Here is a 20,785-nt window from a genome sequence, read left to right on the forward strand (position 1 = left end):
ACTAAAACCATACATAACTACAAAATAGATAATAACTGAAGGTTGATGCACCTGATATCAACATGGATAAATCTGGAGAAGAATGTGGTACAAATGTAGAGGTACATTAACTGCTTGTGTGGGTGATCAATGGAAGATGGAACTTGTCAACTTGGAGACAAATCTAAACCCTTGGGCGCTGCTTGGTTTTAGGTTCTCTAGCACTAGCAGGCAAGGGAATCAGGACACTCTTATGGTCACCCGGGGTTGAACCTCCTATCCATTTCTTTGTTCAGCAGAAGGCCAAAAAATAGTTTCAATTTTCCTTTTAGGATGTAACTTGATTGGATTTACGTTTATCCAGATTATCACAATTCTTTTTTTTTTTATTTAGCGGCAACAGCCTCTTGGATTTTGTCTATTACATTTACTTTTAAAATCAGATTAAACAAGTCTATTTACGTCAAACCAAATAAATTCACGAGAAATTATATTTACCGTCTCTTAACAGATATGAACCCAGATAATTAAAAAAATAAAAAAAAAACTCTCTACACCACTTGAGCAACCATCTTTATCATAATTGTCAATAATGGACCTGAATTCCTACAAGCAAAAGCTGAAGGACTGGGGGATGTTCTATCGAAGGATAGTTTTAAAAGACACTCGAAAAACTACTGGTGTTGTAATGAATAAGAAGGAAGCTTTTCAGTGTAGGTTGCGGCTCTGGCAAGGACCATTGAAGGATGCCTGCACCTTCATTGCATCTACTTATTCTTGGAGTCACAAGCCTCAGCTTACCTTCATTTTCAAGCCATAAGTAAAAGTGAAAGGGGTGGACCTGGCCTCATCCATAGGCAAGATCTCTTTGATTCTCTTTGTTTTGTGTTGATTGTGAAAGATGAGATTGCTTTTCCCTTTCTTGGGCCCATTTCTTTTGTGTGTATTTTTTCCCTCCTTTCTAACCTTTCTCATGCAGCAATTCCAAGGAATAAAAAGGGAAAAATCCCACAAAGATTCTGTTGGATTTGTTTGGAGCAAGTGAAAGTCCAGTGCTTGTCTTTACCTTGAACAAGAATCCTGAGAAACAGCCAGCACCATTCCACTGCTTCCTGCCAGAATTCCATAGACAGGATTACATACTTGCATATAATATCGTAATTGGTATAAACAAGAACTATCGAACTAGACTATTTCATGTTAAAATATTCATCTTTTATGCTGATATTTTAATGGCAGGACCAAGACACATTAAACCATAAATTTTGTTCACAATAAGTTGCTCGAAATCTGGGACCTATATGAAATAACCAAAGCTCCAGTCGAGACAAATTTCATGTATAATTGAAGCCTTTTTGAAAGTGATGTTTCTGTTATCAGACTGAAGCTGCCTAAAGCCGCTAAGAGGGCTGCTTTTTAAGACACATTACCTGAATTACCCAGGTAGTGGGCCGGTTTGCAGCTGGGAACAAATGGGTTGGCAGAGGCACAGGAAAGTCATTCGTTCAAGGGCATTTCACTTGTGGAGTGGATCTATTAGACCCATTAGACGGCCGAAGATTTCAGTACGATAATAATTACAAGCAACCATAATTAAGATTTCCATTGCAGAAATGAATTTGTTGTAAATGAAAAACAGGTAATCTGCCAGAAATAAGGAAAATTAGTTTGGTAAATCAGATCAATACCAACACAACATCAATGGAACTGCCACCCTAGATATGAATGAATGCTCAACACATCCATGGATGATGGAACTGACTTCTGGCTTCCAGAAAGCAGCTAGACTAATAACCTGGATGAATTTTAGATACGATATGTTGCAGCAAAGCAGCACTTGTAGCCATTGATTTGTTATGAATGCAACTCAGTTGCATTGAAAAATTGGCAACCCACGGAAAAAATATCATGTTTGTAATGTGGATTATGAAGTGATTTGCTGTTCGAAATTTCATCTTTGCTTGTACATTTCAGTTCTGCTAAACCTTTTTGCTGCTTTCATGTTGGATGACCAAAATCCACTAATCATAAAAAGAAAATATTGCCACAACATAAATTGGGATTTCGGCTAATCAAGCAAATCATAATCGAAACAATTAATTACACACAAAAAATTGTATGGTAAAACCAGATAAGACAATGTTCTAGGTTTCTCTGTAACACCGCCATACATACAAACAAACAACAAAGCTATCATTACAATCAAATAAACAATCTCCTGACTATTAGTTTCTCAGGTTAACTCATGCCTCTATATCAGTGATTCATCTCCTGCTTCTGCCAAGTTAAAAAAAATGAGTGAATCATTCCAAATTTCCAATGGATAAAGTAAAAGAAAAGAAAGGGAAGAATTCTGTAGATTAGAGAAATGATACCTTTCCCAGGTACAATTATGACAGGAGCAGATTTGCAGTTGTGGAAGCAATACTCGCTCACACTTCCTTGAAGAACACTACAAAAGTACAAAAATGATGAGAGAAGAGCAAGGAAACAAGGGGGTAATTTACTCACTTTGTAGAATGGCAAAGTAACACAAGCACAAGCATCCAAACAGAAAGATGTAGCATGTAGTTTAGGGGAAAGCAAACCTTTGTATTAAGCTTCTACCACGAGTTCCCATAACCACTGCTGCTGGCTTCAACCTTTCTGCTTCCTTGCAAATTACTTTACCTGCATCCCCCTCAATGATTCGAGCTGTAGTCCTCACCTAATTCCAGAACAACTATGATTTTGAAACCCAAAAACTGAATAATTGTAGACCCTCTACGCTACATTTGAGTTAAAGTGGACATGCAAAAAAAAGGGTTGATTGCAAAATGCTACCCTGAGGTTTGAATCAATCATCAATTTGCAGCATAAACTTGTAACTAAGTTAGAACGTATTGATGATAAAACTATTTGTTAAATTGCACTTTAAATAGCATGTTCCATTAAAAATTCAAAGTTTCTGTTAGATTTCTATCAACATATACACTTTTAGTAAAAAACTAAAACACTGGACTATATCATATATTTGACAGAATATTCGAAATAAAATTTGCATATTTACAATGGATCGACGTTGATTAAGAAAGAACAGAGAACAAGTTTAAGGTGCAAATAGAAAATCAATTCAAAGTTCAAGATTTCAGTAGGTGGTTTTTATTGATGCATATTTAAAGTGAACTTCCCTATAAATGCCATACTAAAGTTCCAGAATTGGAACTAACCAACCTATATTTTGCATCATACATAGGTAGAGATTACATTCGTCTTCATAAAAATTGTTACCCATTCTCTTTCTCAATAAAAGAAGTAATCTGCAGATCACAATCAATATACTCGTCTATGGAAATATTAGACACGGAGACGAATGCATCAGGGACAGCCTATGTTTAAATATTCATACGATAGGCACACACTTTCATTGATTTCACATCTTTAAGCAATTAGAAAACTAACCATGGCAACTTCAAAAGCCTCCACAGCTAACTTCTCCATAAGCCCTTGACTGATTTCATAAACAATCTCGTTTCTGACGCCTGTTTAAACAAAAAAAAAAAAAAAAAAAAAGGAACCCCAGAAAGGGATTTGAGAAATAATTAACAAAACAACCTAAGAGTAGTTGATAACTTTCAAAGAAATAACCATGTGGTATTTTGCGTACTGGAAACAGCATGGACAAGATGGATGGTATCAGCAAGCCTGACGAGGTGAATAACTGCCCAATCAAAGGCGTGTTTGCTGTTGGGACCATGATCAACGGCTATAACTATATCCCTGCCTCTCCTTCTCTCCCCTGTTTCCCTCTCTAATCCCGGCTCTGGAACTATTGGGATCAATTTAGGTAAACTTACTTCTCTGTAATTGTACTCTTCATCTTCCAATACCGTCTCCATTTAGTTGATTGATTCCAAAACGATTCCTTAAAGAAACAAAAAAAGTTGTTTTCGTTTCTGAATTCTGGTTTCCTTGGATATTTTTTTTCCTTCCTGTTTTGAAGTTTCGTTTTGGTTTTAATATTTGGAACGTGGGTTGAAATAGGAGACCAACTTTGATTAGTCTGCTTTCGGTGTCGCCGCCAGACACAAAGTTCGTCTTTGATTGAACTTTGAACATTGTGTCGTGTCCAAAGATCGCAGATTCGTAGAATTCAACTCACACGAGTCATTCCACATTGCCTCGCAATTATTTTAGAGCTGGAACCTTGAACACCGGACCAGGCTGGATTCAGATCATATTGTAGCCCACAATTAGCAAAATCAGGTAAGCCCAAAATCTACAAAAGTAGATTGGGTTCCATTAAATGGAACAATAACAAATTTTTTTTCAATAGTTAGTACCTCCTCTATTCATTTTTGTTTTGATATTTGTAATTGATTTATGTAAAAAAAACTCATTTCATGAATAAATAATTATTTCCTTCATCCCAAAAAATGATTTTTTTCAACACTATTGCTTTTATTATTTTTTAAGTTAATTTCATGAATAATCCCTAAACTATAATAAGATAGATAATGTGATATTTAAATTTTAAAAATTTTTAATGTAATATATGAATTATAAATTTGTTAATTAAAATAGTATTCACTTTTAACGTGATTAACTTTAAATGATAACACATGATAAATAAATAACTTTTCAAATATCATATTAGTTAATAGATATATAATTTAGATATCATATTATAGATTTTTAAAATTTAAATATCATATTAAATATTTTATTATAATTTACAAATTATTTATGATATTAACTTTTATTATTTTTTAATTAATAGAAAGGAGATTTGAATTTGATTTTTCGAACAAAAACACCTACACTTTGGGGTCTAAGTATTTGGTGTAACCATTGTTACTTGCGAGTTTAAGTACAAGATTTAAGGAACAAAGCCAGTATACCTACTTGTAAATTTGTTAATACCACCAATTAAGATATAATTGTCATATTAGACTTTTTTCAGAGTTTTAGGGCAAGAGGCTTTACCTAAATATTACTAGTACGTTACTTCTAGCTCGATCCTTCAGGTTCAAGAATACCAAACCTGTCAGGATTGAAGTAATCAACTAACATTCAAATTGCCAAATATGTCAAATTTCATCCAACATTTCAAATTTTCAGTTGAATGGTTATCTAATGAATGTTTAAGCTCCTACGTCATGGAATTTGCTATATTCTAATACATATTTTGAATTCTAAATCCAATAGTCATCATGAGTATAAGATACCTGCATATTGATTTTTTTTCATCAACTAAAATTCGGTCTACAATGGTGTGAATTATTGATAGACTGCTATAAATCTACATTTGTTTGACAGTCTATGTAATCGGCATGCAAAGGCTTGCTTGACTCAATATCACCATCTTTGAACTTCAACCATAAGAAAGCGATCCATACTGTTGATTACTTATATGTTTGACATTCACTTCCTTTGGGTTTTGGGAAGACCATATAATAAGGCCCCCTCTACCTTCCTGTTCTATGTACGTAATTAAGCTGTCAACATTGTGTAACTTTGCTTCATTGTTGCTTCACTAAAATCATAGTTTGATGAGTTTTAATCTAATTTTCCCGGCCAGCACACCCATCGAGACGAAGGAAGTCTCATCATATGCGCACATGGCGCAGAAATGAATATTTATAGCCATGCTATTAACATTGTTATCATTTCAGTAATTGGAATTCTTTTTCGTTCTCTTACTGTTAATGCAGCAGCCATAGATATGTCCACCGCCATTCTTTTAAGGGTCGATCAGGCTGGCAAAGGGGATTTTAGGAAGATACAAGATGCTGTTGACGCTGTTCCATCTAATAACTCTGCACTTTATTTCATTTGGGTTAAGCCAGGGACATAGAGGTAATATTTGGGCTTGGCCACGATTAAAGGCGAATATGTTTTTTTTTAAACATTTTTTTACTCCTGTTTCGTTTGAATTATCATTAAGCCGAGAAAAGATTGTTGTGCCTGTTGATAAGCCATTTATAACATTAAGTGGCACTCAGGCCTCTGATACCATAATAACATGGAGTGACAGCGGGGAGATATTTGATTCTGCAACGCTCACTGTATTGGCTTCTGACTTTGTTGGACGCAATCTCACAATTCAGGTACCTAATTTTGGCTGATATTATATGTATAATCGATTCCTAGAGCTGATGGTAGTGAAAGGATATTCTAAAACTTCACTCATCCATCTCTAAATTTCCTTTTCAACTACAGCATATAGTTGCCTCCAAACAATTATTAAATTTCCACTTTCTTCCCTTACAATCCACTGCTTGTGTATTTTGTTGGTTTTAAACTGAAACCATTTTGGCATAACCATTTTTATTGATACATGGATAAGTGCTATTTGGATATGAATAGAGTTTGAAAATGAGATTACCCTAAGTTCTTTGATTTATCTCCAAATTCTAATGAATTGAATTTGTGGCTTTAGAACACATATGGAACGTCTGGCAAGGCTGTTGCAATGAGGGTATCAGGAGACAGAGCTGCATTCTATGGATGCAGGATTCTCTCCTATCAAGATACTCTCCTAGATGATGCTGGAAAGCATTATTTCAGCAATTGCTACAATGAAGGAGCCACAGATTTTGTGTGTGGAAATGCTGCCTCCCTTTATGAAGTGAGTACAAATTTAAGGCAGGATTTCAGGAGTACAAATTTTCATAGTTGACTAGCAAACTGATTCAACTTTAATCTCCTTGTAGAGGTGCCATTTGCATTCCCTTTCAACAGGAAACGGGTCTATCACTGCTCAACGCAGGATTTCACCGTCAGAGAATACTGGCTTCACTTTCTTGTGTTGCAAGATCACTGGCATTGGCGCTGCTTTCCTTGGAAGGCCGTGGGGTGCTTATTCTCGTGTAGTCTTTGCCCTGACCTACATGTCCAGTGTGATAGTCCCACAAGGATGGGATGACTGGCAAGACCAAAGCAAGCATTGGTATATTATCTAATTTGAAAAACTAAAATCAGACTCAAACTTCATTCTATGAATTGAAAACCAATATGGCAATACCTCGTAATGTCACTACCATGTTTACTGGGAATTTTATGATTTCTAATTTACATGACAGTACTGTGTATTATGGGGAATACAAGTGCAATGGTCCCGGGGCTGATACATCGAAGAGGGTTCAGTGGTCGCACCGCCTATCACATGATGAAGCTGCACCATTTCTGACCAAGGACATAATTGGAGGGAGAGGGTGGCTTAGACCTGCACCAACCAATTTCAAAAGGCGCCCAAGTACCATTTCCACTGTGGTTGATGAAAATAATTAAATTCATTATTGTATTAAATTTTACCGAACGCATTGATTGATGTATAAGCAGTCTACAAAAGACAAGTCTTATATTCGATATGGCTGTTGTCATGCACTTAAAAAACATTTTGAACAAGCCACAGCAGCTGGAATTTCTTAACACTTTTTCTTAATGGTAAAGCTCACCAGCTCAGGGTGACCATGTTTGGTTTTAAGTAGCTGTCATGTTTATTCTCAAAACTATATTTTCATCAATAACATATGGTTTTACTGTTTTCCCTTCAAGCCCCTATATATCATATTTTGCTCGCAAGCGTTCATGTTCAACCTCTGCTCTCCCTTCCCCTTCAACAAGCCGATGGCGTTGCTTAACCTTTTAGGAGCTAGATAACACTGATGACATTTGTTGAGCAGTCATTGGATACTTCCCACCTTACCCTCAATCTTAGCCAAATTATGAGCTAGATATTGGGCTGCTCTGTTTATGTGTCTGACAATTCTCACAAGTAGAAGCTAACTCAACAAAGTAAACTGACTTCACGATGAATTGTCTCAGCATATAGAATCAATTCAAATGAATTTTTCATGTATGCACCTTCAACTTATAATAGTACTATTTTGCAATTTTTTGTGTTAAATAGTACTAATAAGAAAACAATTTTTTTGGTTTTGAAATCTTGAAAATTTTGGGCTTGATGTGCATGTAAATTTGTGTTTTGGATATTATTAAATTAATTTATCTCCAATAAAAGAAGTTACTATTGATTATTTTACTCAAAAATTTCAAGCTATCACTAGAAAAATTTGACACCAATAAAAAATGTCGGAAAAAGTACCTAAGAATATTTATTGATATCGACAAAAAAAATTGGCACACGGTCAGTGTCATAAGCCAATCTTATATAGGATTCTGATTGAAGTTTAAGTTGTTACGAGTCATTCACGTATAAAGTCATGATTGTATAGAGATGTCAAGAGGAGAGTAAATCTCGTGTTAAAAAAAATATTTTTATTTTTAATATTGTAATGATTAATGATAATATAGTTTTAAAATTTTTTATGATCTTTAAGAGAATAAGCAATCAACATATTATTAGATTGTCTCAGAATACGGACGTAGATCACTCATCAAAAGTTATCTTTTTGATCTCGATGATGGTGTAAAATTTTGATGTGTTATTTTTTATAATAATAAAATATATTTTTTATTCAAAAATCTTGAATGTTATCTCGATATATTTTTTATTTTTTTGATATAAATATATTTTTTTATATATACTTAAAATTAATTGTGACTTATAATTATTTATTTAGATATCGAATTATAATTAATTGATTTGAATGAAAATATTTATTTAAATACCACGTAATTTATCACTTGAAAGAAAGTTTAACTCGTGACAGTTGGCCTGTTTGCTGGAAAACAATCTTTGCCTACCTTGACTTAAAAAAAAAAATCAGATAAATCCAAACCTGATTACAAAAAATAAAGACAGCAATCATATCATTCGGTGGGAAGAAGTTATAAAGGTCATTTCACAGAAAAAGACAAGCCAAAGCAAGGGCTGCTGCTGGATAATGATCAAAAGAAAGGACCACAGCGATCAATTTTTGCCTTTCGGCCTCAAATTTGCAGATTCAACTATGGGTCTTTAGAGTTTAAGTATGATCAAATCAAATCGTAACCATTTGATTACAATAGTTACATTAACACAAGAAATCAATACACATATACTATTTGACGACGTTAAGGAATTTGCATAGACCAATGACTGATAGTTTCCATTATCATCACCGACGATTCATTTGAACTCCATAATAAAAAACAAAATAAAAAAAAAGAAGAAAAGAAAATATCTTGCATCATAACAATGAGATCTCCAAAATAAAGGAGACTTCAAAAAGTTTTCTTTTTATTTCCTAACCAAGAAATGATTTATTTGATGTACTCAATTTGTATGGCTTCAATTGTTACATTACCACATCTTACTGTCCTTGGTAACAATGTTATCCAGATGCTTTCATCTTGATCTGCTTCCAAATCTTCCAATAGTTCTGACACTCCCAGTTTCAGATTGATCTTTCTCTTCATCATCTCGCCACCCCCAGGGATGTGAGCAAAGGTCCCTGCAAATTCCCTGAACTTTGGACTGATTGTTGTCTGATCAATCAAATTTACATACACATCAAACTTAACATATGCGTCTCCTTTCACTTCAATTCCATGCACAACTATGGTCTCTTCCTCTTCTTTCTCCTTTTTGATCAAATGATCTTTAGATCTGTTAACCTTTACTGTCAAGCCAATGTCTAGAGCTCGACCATGGGGCCTGAAATCAGAGGACGAAACACGGTTGCTTGAAAATTGAAATTGGTTCTCATTCTCTTTGGATTTTAGTATCTGACGAGCTAGTTTTGGAGGAACTGAAGGCGAGGGACGTTTATTCAACCAAGGACGGTCGACCTCCTCGTAAGAATAACCAAGTTTGGTGATATCAAGAACATCGCGAACCTTAACCCTTATCAGCTTCAAGTTCTCATCATAGAAGAAAAAGAAAGAGTCAAGCCAGTCTGGATCTTTGATATCCAATTGATATTCCTGAATCTCCCTCCAAACGTCCCAAAGACGATCGATATTAGAATGATGTGCATAAAAAATGGGGTCTTTTGCTGCTGAGTAAAACTTACCCATATCTTCCCTTCCAGGATTTAAATTGCTGCCAATCCATGTGTGTAAAGTGTTGTGAGGAGCACGCTCTACAGTGCCAGGTGCATTACAATACCCCTCGTTGGCTTTATATGCGCATCCCATGAACAATTCTGTCTTCCTTGCACCAGATACCATTTGGGTATACATAAATGCCAGGTTTGTATCTATTTGCTGTTCGCGACTTATATGTCTTTCAGTGGCATAGTCTAAATCTGCCATCTGAGGTGGAAAATGTGAAAAGTCACGCTCTGGATGAAAGAAAGATAAATTCATGTTGACATAAAAATTCGGAATCATCATTCCTTCAGGGATGTCCCAAGTCCACACGGGCAAAGCAAAGGTGTCGTCTCCGATCAGACTACCAAGGATGCGTTCATGGAAGTAAATCATAATACGGTGCCAAGGAAAGAATAACCACGTCCGGTGAATACTGAGAGGAGTATCGGAGTTTTGTTGCTCGTAGGCTCCAGTGCAAAAGAGACAGTGCAAGTTGGCTTGACGTGCAAAACTTCGAGGGTCGTCGTATGGCAGGGACTTCATGATCGACAAGGCCTTATTATATTTGGAGATGTCGTTCTGGTCCAGAAGGTGGGCTGGCCTGCGCACGCGTACATGCGATTGAGGATTAGGAAACTGGAAATCGACAAAGGGCAATGGAGATTCAAATCCAGGAGGGCAACAGTAAACAAGAAGATCTGGACGACCATAAGATGGATGGCACGCTGTTAAGTTTGGCCCGATAGCTTTACTCTTTGCTGCCTTGTCTATGCTAAGGTCATGTCTACTGGAACCCCAGCCTCCCAGCTTGCCAAGTATCATGTTTGTTAGTTCCCTGGATAATGATAACAGGTCAACAGCATCTAAAAAGAAAAAGAGAAAATGAAAGATATATTGGATTCAAATGTCATAGTATGTTGATATAGCAACTGTAATATTGGCTTTCTATGTATTAAGCAACAAAGAAAAAAAAAAAAACAACTTGCATAAATTAAGTACCCCATATATAAAAGCTGAAGTTGATGCGATTCCAGGATTCGAAAAGTCAAAGGCAACATTGCCACGACGAAGGCTAACACAACTGTAAGGATCCATTTCTTTTGCTCCATGGCCGGAAATTCAGGACCCCTGCTAAAAGGCTTGGTTAATCGAAAGCCTCAAAATGATCCAAGATTCCGGCAGACTCTGCTCCCGACGCTTTCCCCTGAAAACAATGAAACTGATGACGAACTGATCCAAGAAGAGAACCGTCAACTGAATCAAGCATATGTAATATATACACCCAATCCCTTTTTTGCTTTATAACATAAACCTTCTCTGATTGATCAGTTGCACCATCAGAGTCCTTGCTTTTGAAAGGATGTAAACACAAGAAGCAAGATTGTAAGTAAATGAATGTGCAAATTAATGGCAACTACCTCGAATAAAAATCGAGCAACGATTGCTCGGAGTGGAATGATTGAGACAAGAAGTTTTGCCTTTTGATGCTCTTTCACTGTCCGTCCTCTTTATTCACAAGAATCAAGGAAAACTTCCCCTTAAATAATTAATAAATTACTTTCAAGTCTACGGACTTCTGATTCAGTTCAGATTTCACTTATCACATGTTGTTAAAAAAAAGAACTATTACTATATTCGCCATTTTCTTCTCCTTTTTCCTCCTCTTCTCCTGTCAGCAAAAATTAACCGTGCTTGTCCCGAGTGCATGTGCCCATGATAAAATTTGCAGTGAATATTGACAACGGAAACTGCACGGAGAAAGGAGATGAAAGCGAGCAGCTAGGAACACGTCTAACTTTAACGCAATTAAGATGTAAATTGGTAACGTACGATAAGGAAGAGTATTTTTTATTTCAGATTTTTGTATTATATTAATTTCATATTTATATTTAATGAATATTTTAAATTTAAATTTATTTTTATTTTTTCAAATATTTAATAGATAGATAATTTTTTTACTCATAATTTTTTAAAAAAATTCAAAATAAAAAATAGTTCTTTTAGGTTTTTTATTTTTATTTTATATATTTAAGTAATTTATATATATTAATTTATTTTTAATAAAAATATAATTTCTAATTAATTTAAAATAATAATTTATATTATTTAATAAAAAAATTATTTGTTAAATATATAAAAATACAAATACAAGATGAGCATTATATTACCATTTTTATTTTTATATCTAATAAAAATTTAAAACCATACTTTTTTTCATCTCTATATCTTCAATACAATGCTCATTTTTATTTTCATTCAAATGAAATTTTAAAATTTTCATTAAATATAAATAAAATTAACATCCTAAATATAATTATTGTTTCGTTACTCAACACACAAAACAAAAATTAAGATTTCTTTATTTAAAAAATAATTAATTAATTAATTAAAGATTCCTAGGTACTTGCTTCAACAACCACTTGCTTAGTGAATTCTTACTGATTATATTAGTAAAAGTTACAAAAAGTTTGACTACATTGTCATGAATGTGTGCTATTATAAGAGAAAGGACAAATGCAAATATTAATTAACCACTTTAATAAAAAAAAAATAAAAAATGTGCAAACCCAACATAAGTTTTGTCTTTTTTAAATTTATTAAAAGATACCATAAGATTCTTTTAGCATATTCTATCAAACTTTGACTACTCAAAAAAGAAAATAAATGCATCACGTCTAAGCACGAGTTAAGGGTCCTAGCATTAACTGCTGCTTCACTGGCGGCTAATGGTCAAGATACATTATTATTAGTAAATTATTCTAATTTATTTTAAATAAAATTTAAATTTAATTTAATTATTATTACATAAAATTTAAATTTTAATAATTTAATTTATTAATAAAATTAAATTTGAGTATTTTTATATCTAACTTAAATTATTCATAAATTTAATTTATTTTTTATATTTTAATTAATAAAATAATTTAAATTTAAATTTAAATTTAAACATAAATAATTGAGTTTTTATCAAATATAAAAATCAAATTTATTTTTATATGTTAATCAAATTTAATTAAAAAAATTTAAATAATTCAAATTTTATATTAAATTGAATTCAAATTAAAAAAATAAAATTTAATCAAATTTAAATCAAATTTAAATTTTAAATTTATAATAAAATTTAAATTTAAATTTAATATTATATTAATTTAAATTCGATCGATTATACTTTTAATTTCAAAAGCTAAACCAAATCAAAATTCAGCCTAAACTTTGATTCAATAAGTAAGAAACGAGCTCATTTTCTTTGAGAGTGAACGTGTTTTATTCATTTATTTTTTTATTATTATACCTTGATCGTTAAGTACTCAGTTAGAGTATAAAAATTAAGATTGAAGCACATATATATTGATTCTACGCCTTATGCATATATATTACTAAGGATGTAAATAATATATTAGTACTCACAAGTTATTCGGATTCGATTCGAAAAAAATTTAAATTCGATTCGATTATTATCGAGTTCGAGCTCGAGTAGCTTGACTTATTGATCGAACCGAATTCGAGTATTCTTATATCTGACTAAAATAACTCGCGAGCCTAATCGAGCTTTTATATTTAAATATATTTTTATTATTTTAATTAATAAAATATTTCGAGTCCGAGTTCGAGTTCGAGCATGAATAATTGAACTCTTGTCGAGTATACGAATCGAACTTATTGTTACATATTAATCGAGCGAGTTCAAGTAGCTCGAATTCGATCACGAATCGAACTCGAGTTAAAAAAATAAAACTCGATTGAGCTCGAGTCGAGTATCGAGCTCCGAGTTGTGAGTTGAACTCGAGCTCGAACTTTTTACTATTCGACTCAACTCGACTCGTTTATAGCTCTATATATTACTGGTCATGAATTCCTTTGAATATCTTCTTTTTTTTTAATTATTTTTTTAAAAAATTATAATAAATAAATTATTTAATTTTTATATTAAAATAAAATATATCATATCTAATAATTCAAAATAATTGATTAAAAATTATACATTTAATATAATTTTAATAAATAATTATTAATTAAATTGAAACCAAAATTTTTATATAAAAAAAATATTTTTTTATCAATTAAACCAATCAGTATTCATATCGTCTTTTTCTGCCTCGTATATACATTTCAGGACAACAAACTGGCCATTATGTGGAAGAGGACAAGCAACTCCAGCTGCAACAGGTGGGGCTTGAAACATTTTATATCATAAAGAAAAAAAAAAAAAAAAAAAAAACAGTACCGAGTGACTTTGCCTGCCGACCAACGCATTAAATTCAATTAAAAGTTGTTGAAAAGTATCACATTGATTTTCACCACAAAAAAAATGATATCTTCTGCCACGTACAGACACGTTTATTTCTCCCGCTTAATTTCTGTCCTTCAAGCTTCCGTCCAATAATGTCAGCTTTCTTATCGCTTGTGCTTTCTTATTATAAGGATGGCAAAACATATAATATATTTAATTAATTAAAATTCATCTTATTCGATAAAAAAATTTTAAATTTAAATTTTATGGATGATTTTTTATTAATCATCTCAAATATATAATTTATAATTATTTATTTTAAATTATCAAAATATGTTATATTTTATTTTGACTTTAAAGATTTAACAATTTATCTATTTTTAATTTTTTTTACAAAAAAAAAGTTATAAAAATAAAAATATATTAGATTTGAATAATAAAAAGTTTAAATTTTTTAAATAAAATTTTAATTTTAAATTTTATGTATGAAAAAAAATAAAAAAATTTATTTTTTATAAGGTTCGATTTAATTCGATTTTGAATTAATTAGAATCTAAGATAAATATCAAACACTAAAAAATTTCAAAAAAAATAATAATGTGATCTCAAATTATAATCATCTCTAATATATAATTTACAATTACTTATATTAAATTATCAAATATAATATATTTTATTTTAATTTAAGAGTTGAGCAGCCTATTTGTCTTTAAAAATTTTTTTGTCAAAAAAAAACTATAAAAATGAGAATATATTTGATCTAATGATAAGAAATTTGATTTTTTTAAATAAATTTTTAATTTCAAATTTTGTGCATAAAAAAAATTTTAAAAATATCTTTTTTTAGGATAGAATCAATTCAATTTTGAATTAATTAAAATTTAAAGTAAATATTAAACATCGAAAAGTTTCAAAAAAAAAAAAGTGATGATGTGATCTCAAATTATTATGTCTACCAGACACCAGACATAATAATTATTAAAGTGTCAAAAATAATAAAAGTTTATGATAATGTAAATGAAGGATTTTGTGATCCATGGAAGCTGAATAGGAAAATGTTTAAACTGTAAACTGTAAGTACTGTCACTTTGTATCAGTATTTTACTGTTTTTTGGTAATAATTATAATGTTAATGAGATTTTTCTTGCCGGTAAGCGAGAAATTTTAAAATTTTAAATTCAAGTTTTATTGCGTACAAATTTTATTTAATTTTATGTTAGATAAATTCTTAATTTTAATAATTTAATTCAAATTCTATAATTTTAATTATCCAAAAAATACTACTTATCCCAAAAAAATAATTGTTTTGCATGAAGAGATTAAGTATATCACAAAATATTTCAAATCTTGTTCGTACTTGAAATATAACAATAAACAGTAGAAAAAAGTTATTTCATAAATGTGCATTACATTCTTAAAAAAATATTATTTTATATTTTAATTATAAATTTATATTTGATATATTATAAATAATATAAATTATAAATAACATAATGATATCTCCTAATTTTTCACCTTTTGACTTAATGATTAAGAAGTTTAAAAAAAAGATATGTGAGGGTAAATTCTAACCTTATCATCCACATTTTTCTTTGTACAAGCGTTTACCTTCCTTTAAACAAATAAAAAATAATGATATCTTATACAAAAATTAAGTTTAAAATTTTAAAAAATAAAAAAAATTTAATCTTAAAATTTTTTTTAAATGGAACTTTTTTAAAAATGTAATTGCGTAATTCACTAATAATACATAATATTTATACATGATTTAAAATTACAAGTACAAAAAAAATTATAATTATAATCAACTATTACATTCATATATAATAAATTATTGAATAATTAATTAACAAACTAAAACATATTTAATATCTTAAGATTTTAAAAACCTCCTTTTTGCTATTAAATTAAAGTCTCATTAATAATTACATATTAAATATAAATATTTCATCTTCCAAAATAAAAAGATAAAAAAAATAAATTCTTAATATGCATATTTAGTTTATAGAATCAGATTATACTTGCTGACAATCAAATCTTTATATTCTAAAAATAAAAAATAATAAAAAAAAATAAAAAGATAAAAAAAAATTCTTAATATGCAAATTATTAATTATTTATAATATATTCTAAAAAATATATATCATTTTATTAACCCGTGAGATATTTTTTTATAAATTAACAAGTAATTTGATAAAATTTATGATGACATACAAATTTAAAACCAAAAAATAATTGCTAAATTACTAGAAAGAATGATCTCATTCATACAAATTTTCAAAGATTTTAACTGAAAAGAAAATTCTCATATTTTATTAAGAACCTCAATTTTTCAAAGGAAAGCATGAACTTTCAAACAGCTAAGCAGATGATCCATGCCAACAACAGAACCAACACTAAAGCCGCTATCCAACAAGCCCAAGTCCTTGTCTTGTTCATTTGCTTTGCATAAAACAACCCATTAGTTCCTCCATTAATCTGAATACCAGCTTGATCCACATTGTATTCAATATCGTTGATGTTATCCCCTTGTGTCTCCACCAGCACAGCCATGTCAAGGAAAAGATGGTGCAGCTCTGTCAAACTCCTCTGTATTTCCTTCAGTGCCTCTTGCCTTTCTGAATTCTCCAACACCATTTCTGATTTCCCTTCAAACACTTTCTCTATCATTTCTTCACTTGGTTCTTCTCCTGTCACATTGGAATAGCTCTTTTTTTGTCCTTCTTGTTTGTGTTCTTCCACAATGTGCTCCCTCAAAGACTGAAAATCAATCATCATTTCTCTCAATTTGACTCTCAAGCCATTGGTCACCGACACCCTTGTTCGATCAACATGACTCCCTTCTTTGAACTCCATTGAGACGTTACGATTTTCTATGTTGAAGTGATCAAGTGATTCCAATCTCGATTTGATGTTCCTTGCTTTTTGAAGAACAGTAACCATATCTGAGTTTATTCTGTCTCTAATTCCCCTGACAACTTTTGCACTATCAGTGGTCTTTGCCTCTTGTTTCAAGTCTTGAAGATCAAGTAGAAGATTGGTAATCTCTTCCATATCATTCTCGATCAATGTCACATCTTCAAAGAATTTGGAGAGGTTTTGCTCATATGTAGGATCAAATTGGCCCATTTCCAGGTCAGCCTCCTCTTCAATGTCTTTCAGGGCCTGTTTCTTTAGTTCTACATAACTAAGGAAAGACTTGGTCATGAGATCATTCATGGTTGAAAAATCCAATATATCCCACCACCTACAAAAACAAAAAGAATTATATTTTAAGCCATAGAACAGGTTTGATAAATTAAAAAGAACATATTCGAATAGGTTTATCAATGGTCACTGATATAATTATCTAACAAAGCAAAACATCACTACATATTCAACTGCAAACTGCAAAAAGTCTGAACAAAAATGAACCTAAATCTTTCTCCTTGAAATAGCAGCTTAAGGATTAAGAACCCAACGTCACAAAAACTTCAAAGTAGCAAATTATTAAGTGTTTGAATTGATTTATATAAAGAAGAAAGCCTCTGCAACCAATTATAAAGGTTGTCGTGTTTTAGTTTAAAAGCAAAGATTTTCAGTTTTGAAGCGTCATGAATATTGGGATTTTTTTTTATTTTCCGTTACTGTTCTATCCTGTTTCAAAATTTAAATTTAAAAGATTCTAATTTTAAAGCCCAATTGCCGCAAATTCTCCAAGGCAAAACGTTGTCGTTTGGTTCATTGTTCAATTTCAATTGCAAAAGCTGAAACGAAGGGTTCCCCGACTTTCCACACTGTCCAGGGAAGAGAGAGAACTAGAGGAAGGAAAGATGGAGGAGGAGAGCAGAGTCCTGATAATAGGAGCAATGGGGAGATTAGGTTACCATTTAGCCAAATTCAGCCTTGAATATTGTCACCCCACTTTTATTCTCGTCAGAGACTCCTCTCCTACTGACCCCGAAAGAGCTCAAAAACTTCACTTTCTCTCCACTGTTGGTGCCATTCCCCTCAAGGTCACTCCTTAGCAGTTTATATATATATATACACACACACTTCTCTATGATTTATTGACACCCAAAGGATTATTTTTTTTAAAAAAAAAAAATTGGATTGGATTATAGGGTTCACTTGAAGATGAGAAGAGTCTGGTGGAAGCAGTGAAGCAAGTGGATGTTGTCATCTGTTCAATCCCTTCAAAACAGGTTCTTGATCAGAAACTACTCATCAAGGTTATTAAAGAATCTGGGTGCATTAAGGTCTAGTAACCCTTTATTCATCTTGGCTTTAACTTTGAGGGTTTTTTTTTTTTTTCCTTTTCCTGTTGAAAATGAATCTACATTTGCTGTTAAGAGATGTTAGTTAAAGATAGACAAAATTGAACCAAGCAAGGGATTTTTATTTCTTTACTACCCAGTTTTTTATTATTTTGGAGAGGTTTTATAATGCCAAAATACCAATCCTTTAGTTAATCTTTTTGGATAACAGACTCATTGCTCTTATTTGAACTCAATAATTGCAATGGTAACAGAAGTTCATTCCATCCGAATTCGGTGTAGATCCTGACAAAGTTCAGATATCTGTCCTGGATCATCAATTCTACTCTCGAAAAGCTGAGATTAGGCGTCTTATAGAAGCTGCAGGCATTCCTTATACTTACATTTGCTGCAACTTCTTTATGAGTTATTTACTTCCATGGCTAGCTCAACCTGGCCTAAAGACTCCCCCCAGGGACAAGGTCACTATTTTTGGAGATGGAAATACTAAAGGTTTGCTGATGGCCTGCTAGGGTTAATAAGTTTATATTTCCTACGGAGATTAGGAGATCTATAAAGCAATTTGCTTTTACTCTTGTTTTCTTGCAGCTGTCTTCATGAAGGATGTTGATGTTGCTGCTTGCACCATCAGTGCCATAGACGATCCTCGAACACTTAATAAGACTTTGTATCTGAGACCCCCAGGAAATGTGTACTCCATGAATGAGCTGGTAGCAATTTGGGAGAATAAAATTGATAAGAAACTTGAGAAGATTTATGTACCAGAAGAGGAGCTTCTTAAGAAAATCAAAGGTATGTATAATGTATCATATTGTAGCAAGTTTATAATAAATATACTTATTAGCGAGTTGAAAAAAGTGAGGCATTTAAAAAAGTATTGAAAATATTTAGCATCTGTTGCTTGTTATAGCAAAGCAAGAGAATTACATGATTAAATTGATTAGGAACGTAGCTCTGAATAATATGTATCACTAATGGGAAGTTGGAGAAATCACCTTATATTGAATATCTTTGGTGTATCACTAGCCAATCTCTGAGAGCCTCACAAAAGAATGGTGCGTACCATTGCTGTTGACTTGCACACAATTATGCTCTATTTCACATTTGGTCAGATTATGATTCTAGATTAGAGGTTGAAGAAAGACTACCAATGGTGGGATTCTTGGATGGTAATGCACGTTATGCATTCACTTGCTCGTATGTTATATTTTTACTTGTTTTTTCCTAGATTATTTCAGATCAAGAGGCATGGGATTCGGTGCTTTTTCAAGCCATTTTCTCAGTTGTTGGTAGTTTTATTCTTGTTTCTTTTTTCTGTTTGTTTGTTTTAAAATTTACTGTAGCTTGTGAAATTGCAGAGACTCCATATCCAGACAACATGGAGATGATTTTCATATATTCTGCCTTCGTAAAGGGGGATCATACATACTTTGATATCAAGTCTTCTGGAGTTGATGGGACACAACTCTATCCACACTTCAAATTCACTACAGTCAGTGATTATTTAGACACCTTACTATGAGAATTATTACTTACAAACCAACTTCTTTTTTTTTTTTTTTATGGTGAAAGGACTTTAAAAAGAGTTGTAGCTTTTGATTTCTGGAAAAGAATAAAGGCAATGTCAAGGAAATTTCTTGCAATTTTTTTTAGGTTTAAATTGTGCAATTCATCTCTATACTTATTTCAAATGATAGATTTAATCCTTACACAATAACCTGTAAAAAACAAGTCCCTACTCTCTAATGAATGGTTGAATCACATTCAATCCTTAAAGGGATCAAATTTTTGCCGTTAACTCAGATGATGTATCCATTAATCACTCTTTCGCTTTCTTGAAAAACTGGTTTTGTTTTTATCTTAATTCCTTGAACCATCGTCACTGTCCTTAGTCATTTATACAATCAGTATTACCTAACAATCCAATTTCAAGTTATAGGTAGCCAACAAACACATGCAAACCTAACCCAACCGTGAGAAAATCCTGACTTTGTTCAAACTTTGGATGAATAAAAATAAATTAAAATTAAAAAATAAAATACATATAAGATTAAACCTTTATTGATCCAAATCTCTTAGTTTCTTCTACACAAATGCAAATGCAAATTTAAGGCTCATCAGATCTAAATCATGATGAATCTATAAGCATTTGGGGACTAAATCAATAAGGAGCAAAATATTAAAGCAATTGAATGATTGCGCATTTGTTTGACGATTAAGGCCCATCAAACCTAAAGCAAGATGAATCTAGACGCAAAAAGGAGTAAAATCATTAAGACGCATTTGGGGACCAAATCAAAAACGCAGAAAAATCATTAAGGCATTTTAGTAATTGCGCACTTATAATGCATCCAGCCTT

The 20,785-nt window shown here is 31.8% G+C and overlaps 4 protein-coding genes and 1 pseudogene across 9 annotated transcripts; 2 read left to right on the forward strand and 3 right to left on the reverse strand.

Moving 5' to 3' along the window:
* Positions 1 to 436: 436 nt before the first annotated feature.
* Positions 437 to 4,118, reverse strand: LOC111281858 (universal stress protein PHOS32-like). 3 transcript variants are annotated; one of them, XR_002689167.2, is made up of 6 exons: positions 3,626 to 4,118; positions 3,421 to 3,500; positions 2,568 to 2,686; positions 2,355 to 2,431; positions 1,410 to 1,623; positions 437 to 1,091 (listed from the first exon to the last, which is right to left on the reverse strand). XR_002689167.2 is itself a non-coding variant. In XM_022869600.2 (5 exons), the coding sequence occupies exons 1-5, from the start codon at positions 3,855 to 3,857 to the stop codon at positions 2,231 to 2,233; spliced, it is 534 nt and encodes a 177-aa protein (XP_022725335.2). In that variant the 5' UTR covers positions 3,858 to 4,035; the 3' UTR covers positions 2,049 to 2,230. The 3 variants fall into 3 exon arrangements, 1 of the variants encoding a protein (XP_022725335.2); XR_016342359.1 differs by having other exon boundaries at positions 965 to 1,091; positions 3,607 to 3,850; XM_022869600.2 differs by lacking the exons at positions 437 to 1,091; positions 1,410 to 1,623 and adding an exon at positions 2,049 to 2,256 and having other exon boundaries at positions 3,626 to 4,035.
* A 1,075-nt stretch (positions 4,119 to 5,193) lies between these two features.
* On the forward strand, positions 5,194 to 7,447 carry PE11 (pectinesterase 11). Its single transcript, XM_089761207.1, has 5 exons — positions 5,194 to 5,814; positions 5,906 to 6,068; positions 6,401 to 6,589; positions 6,675 to 6,910; positions 7,044 to 7,447. The coding sequence occupies exons 1-5, from the start codon at positions 5,591 to 5,593 to the stop codon at positions 7,249 to 7,251; spliced, it is 1,020 nt and encodes a 339-aa protein (XP_089617333.1). The 5' UTR covers positions 5,194 to 5,590; the 3' UTR covers positions 7,252 to 7,447.
* Positions 7,448 to 9,075: 1,628 nt separating this feature from the next.
* On the reverse strand, positions 9,076 to 11,453 carry LOC111282397 (polyphenol oxidase I, chloroplastic-like). The gene is made up of 3 exons (XM_022870464.2): positions 11,358 to 11,453; positions 10,939 to 11,143; positions 9,076 to 10,774 (listed from the first exon to the last, which is right to left on the reverse strand). The coding sequence occupies exons 2-3, from the start codon at positions 11,046 to 11,048 to the stop codon at positions 9,169 to 9,171; spliced, it is 1,716 nt and encodes a 571-aa protein (XP_022726199.2). The 5' UTR covers positions 11,049 to 11,143; positions 11,358 to 11,453; the 3' UTR covers positions 9,076 to 9,168.
* A 4,935-nt stretch (positions 11,454 to 16,388) lies between these two features.
* Positions 16,389 to 17,506, reverse strand: LOC111281677 (syntaxin-112 pseudogene; annotated as a pseudogene).
* Positions 17,507 to 17,922: 416 nt separating this feature from the next.
* LOC111282203 (NmrA-like negative transcriptional regulator family protein) lies at positions 17,923 to 20,069 on the forward strand. Of its 4 annotated transcripts, none has more exons than XM_022870198.2 (5): positions 17,923 to 18,165; positions 18,274 to 18,381; positions 18,681 to 18,918; positions 19,015 to 19,218; positions 19,770 to 20,069. In XM_022870198.2, exons 1-5 carry the CDS (start codon positions 17,983 to 17,985, stop codon positions 19,946 to 19,948), a joined length of 912 nt encoding a protein of 303 aa, XP_022725933.2. In that variant the 5' UTR covers positions 17,923 to 17,982; the 3' UTR covers positions 19,949 to 20,069. The 4 variants fall into 4 exon arrangements, with proteins under 4 accessions (XP_022725933.2, XP_022725934.2, XP_022725935.2 ...); XM_022870199.2 differs by having other exon boundaries at positions 18,274 to 18,354; XM_022870200.2 differs by having other exon boundaries at positions 17,924 to 18,165; positions 18,274 to 18,408.
* The last annotated feature ends 716 nt before the right edge of the window (positions 20,070 to 20,785 follow it).

Source organism: Durio zibethinus, chromosome 5, assembly GCF_047325235.1.
Source record: "Durio zibethinus cultivar Kanyao isolate XHJ-2024 chromosome 5, ASM4732523v1, whole genome shotgun sequence".
Lineage (NCBI taxonomy): Eukaryota > Viridiplantae > Streptophyta > Magnoliopsida > Malvales > Malvaceae > Durio > Durio zibethinus.

Bases quoted from the DNA above. Each gene is read 5' to 3' on its own strand.
- LOC111281858 (XM_022869600.2), bottom strand. From the start codon at position 3,857: ATGGAGACGGTATTGGAAGATGAAGAGTACAATTACAGAGAAGTAAGT. The intron at 2,687-3,420 runs GTTAGTTTTCTA...TTCTGGAATTAG, and splicing joins AGGCTTTTGAAGTTGCCATG to GTGAGGACTACAGCTCGAAT. The intron at 2,257-2,354 runs GTATCATTTCTC...TTAACTTGGCAG, and splicing joins CATAATTGTACCTGGGAAAG to AAGCAGGAGATGAATCACTG.
- PE11 (XM_089761207.1), top strand. From the start codon at position 5,591: ATGAATATTTATAGCCATGCTATTAACATTGTTATCATTTCAGTAATT. The intron at 6,069-6,400 runs GTACCTAATTTT...TTGTGGCTTTAG, and splicing joins GACGCAATCTCACAATTCAG to AACACATATGGAACGTCTGG. The intron at 6,590-6,674 runs GTGAGTACAAAT...ATCTCCTTGTAG, and splicing joins ATGCTGCCTCCCTTTATGAA to AGGTGCCATTTGCATTCCCT.
- LOC111282397 (XM_022870464.2), bottom strand. From the start codon at position 11,048: ATGGAGCAAAAGAAATGGATCCTTACAGTTGTGTTAGCCTTCGTCGTG. The intron at 10,775-10,938 runs GTACTTAATTTA...ATCATTATCCAG, and splicing joins CTTCAGCTTTTATATATGGG to GGAACTAACAAACATGATAC.
- LOC111282203 (XM_022870200.2), top strand. From the start codon at position 17,983: ATGGAGGAGGAGAGCAGAGTCCTGATAATAGGAGCAATGGGGAGATTA. The intron at 18,166-18,273 runs GTCACTCCTTAG...ATTGGATTATAG, and splicing joins TTGGTGCCATTCCCCTCAAG to GGTTCACTTGAAGATGAGAA. The intron at 18,409-18,680 runs GTCTAGTAACCC...CAATGGTAACAG, and splicing joins AAGAATCTGGGTGCATTAAG to AAGTTCATTCCATCCGAATT.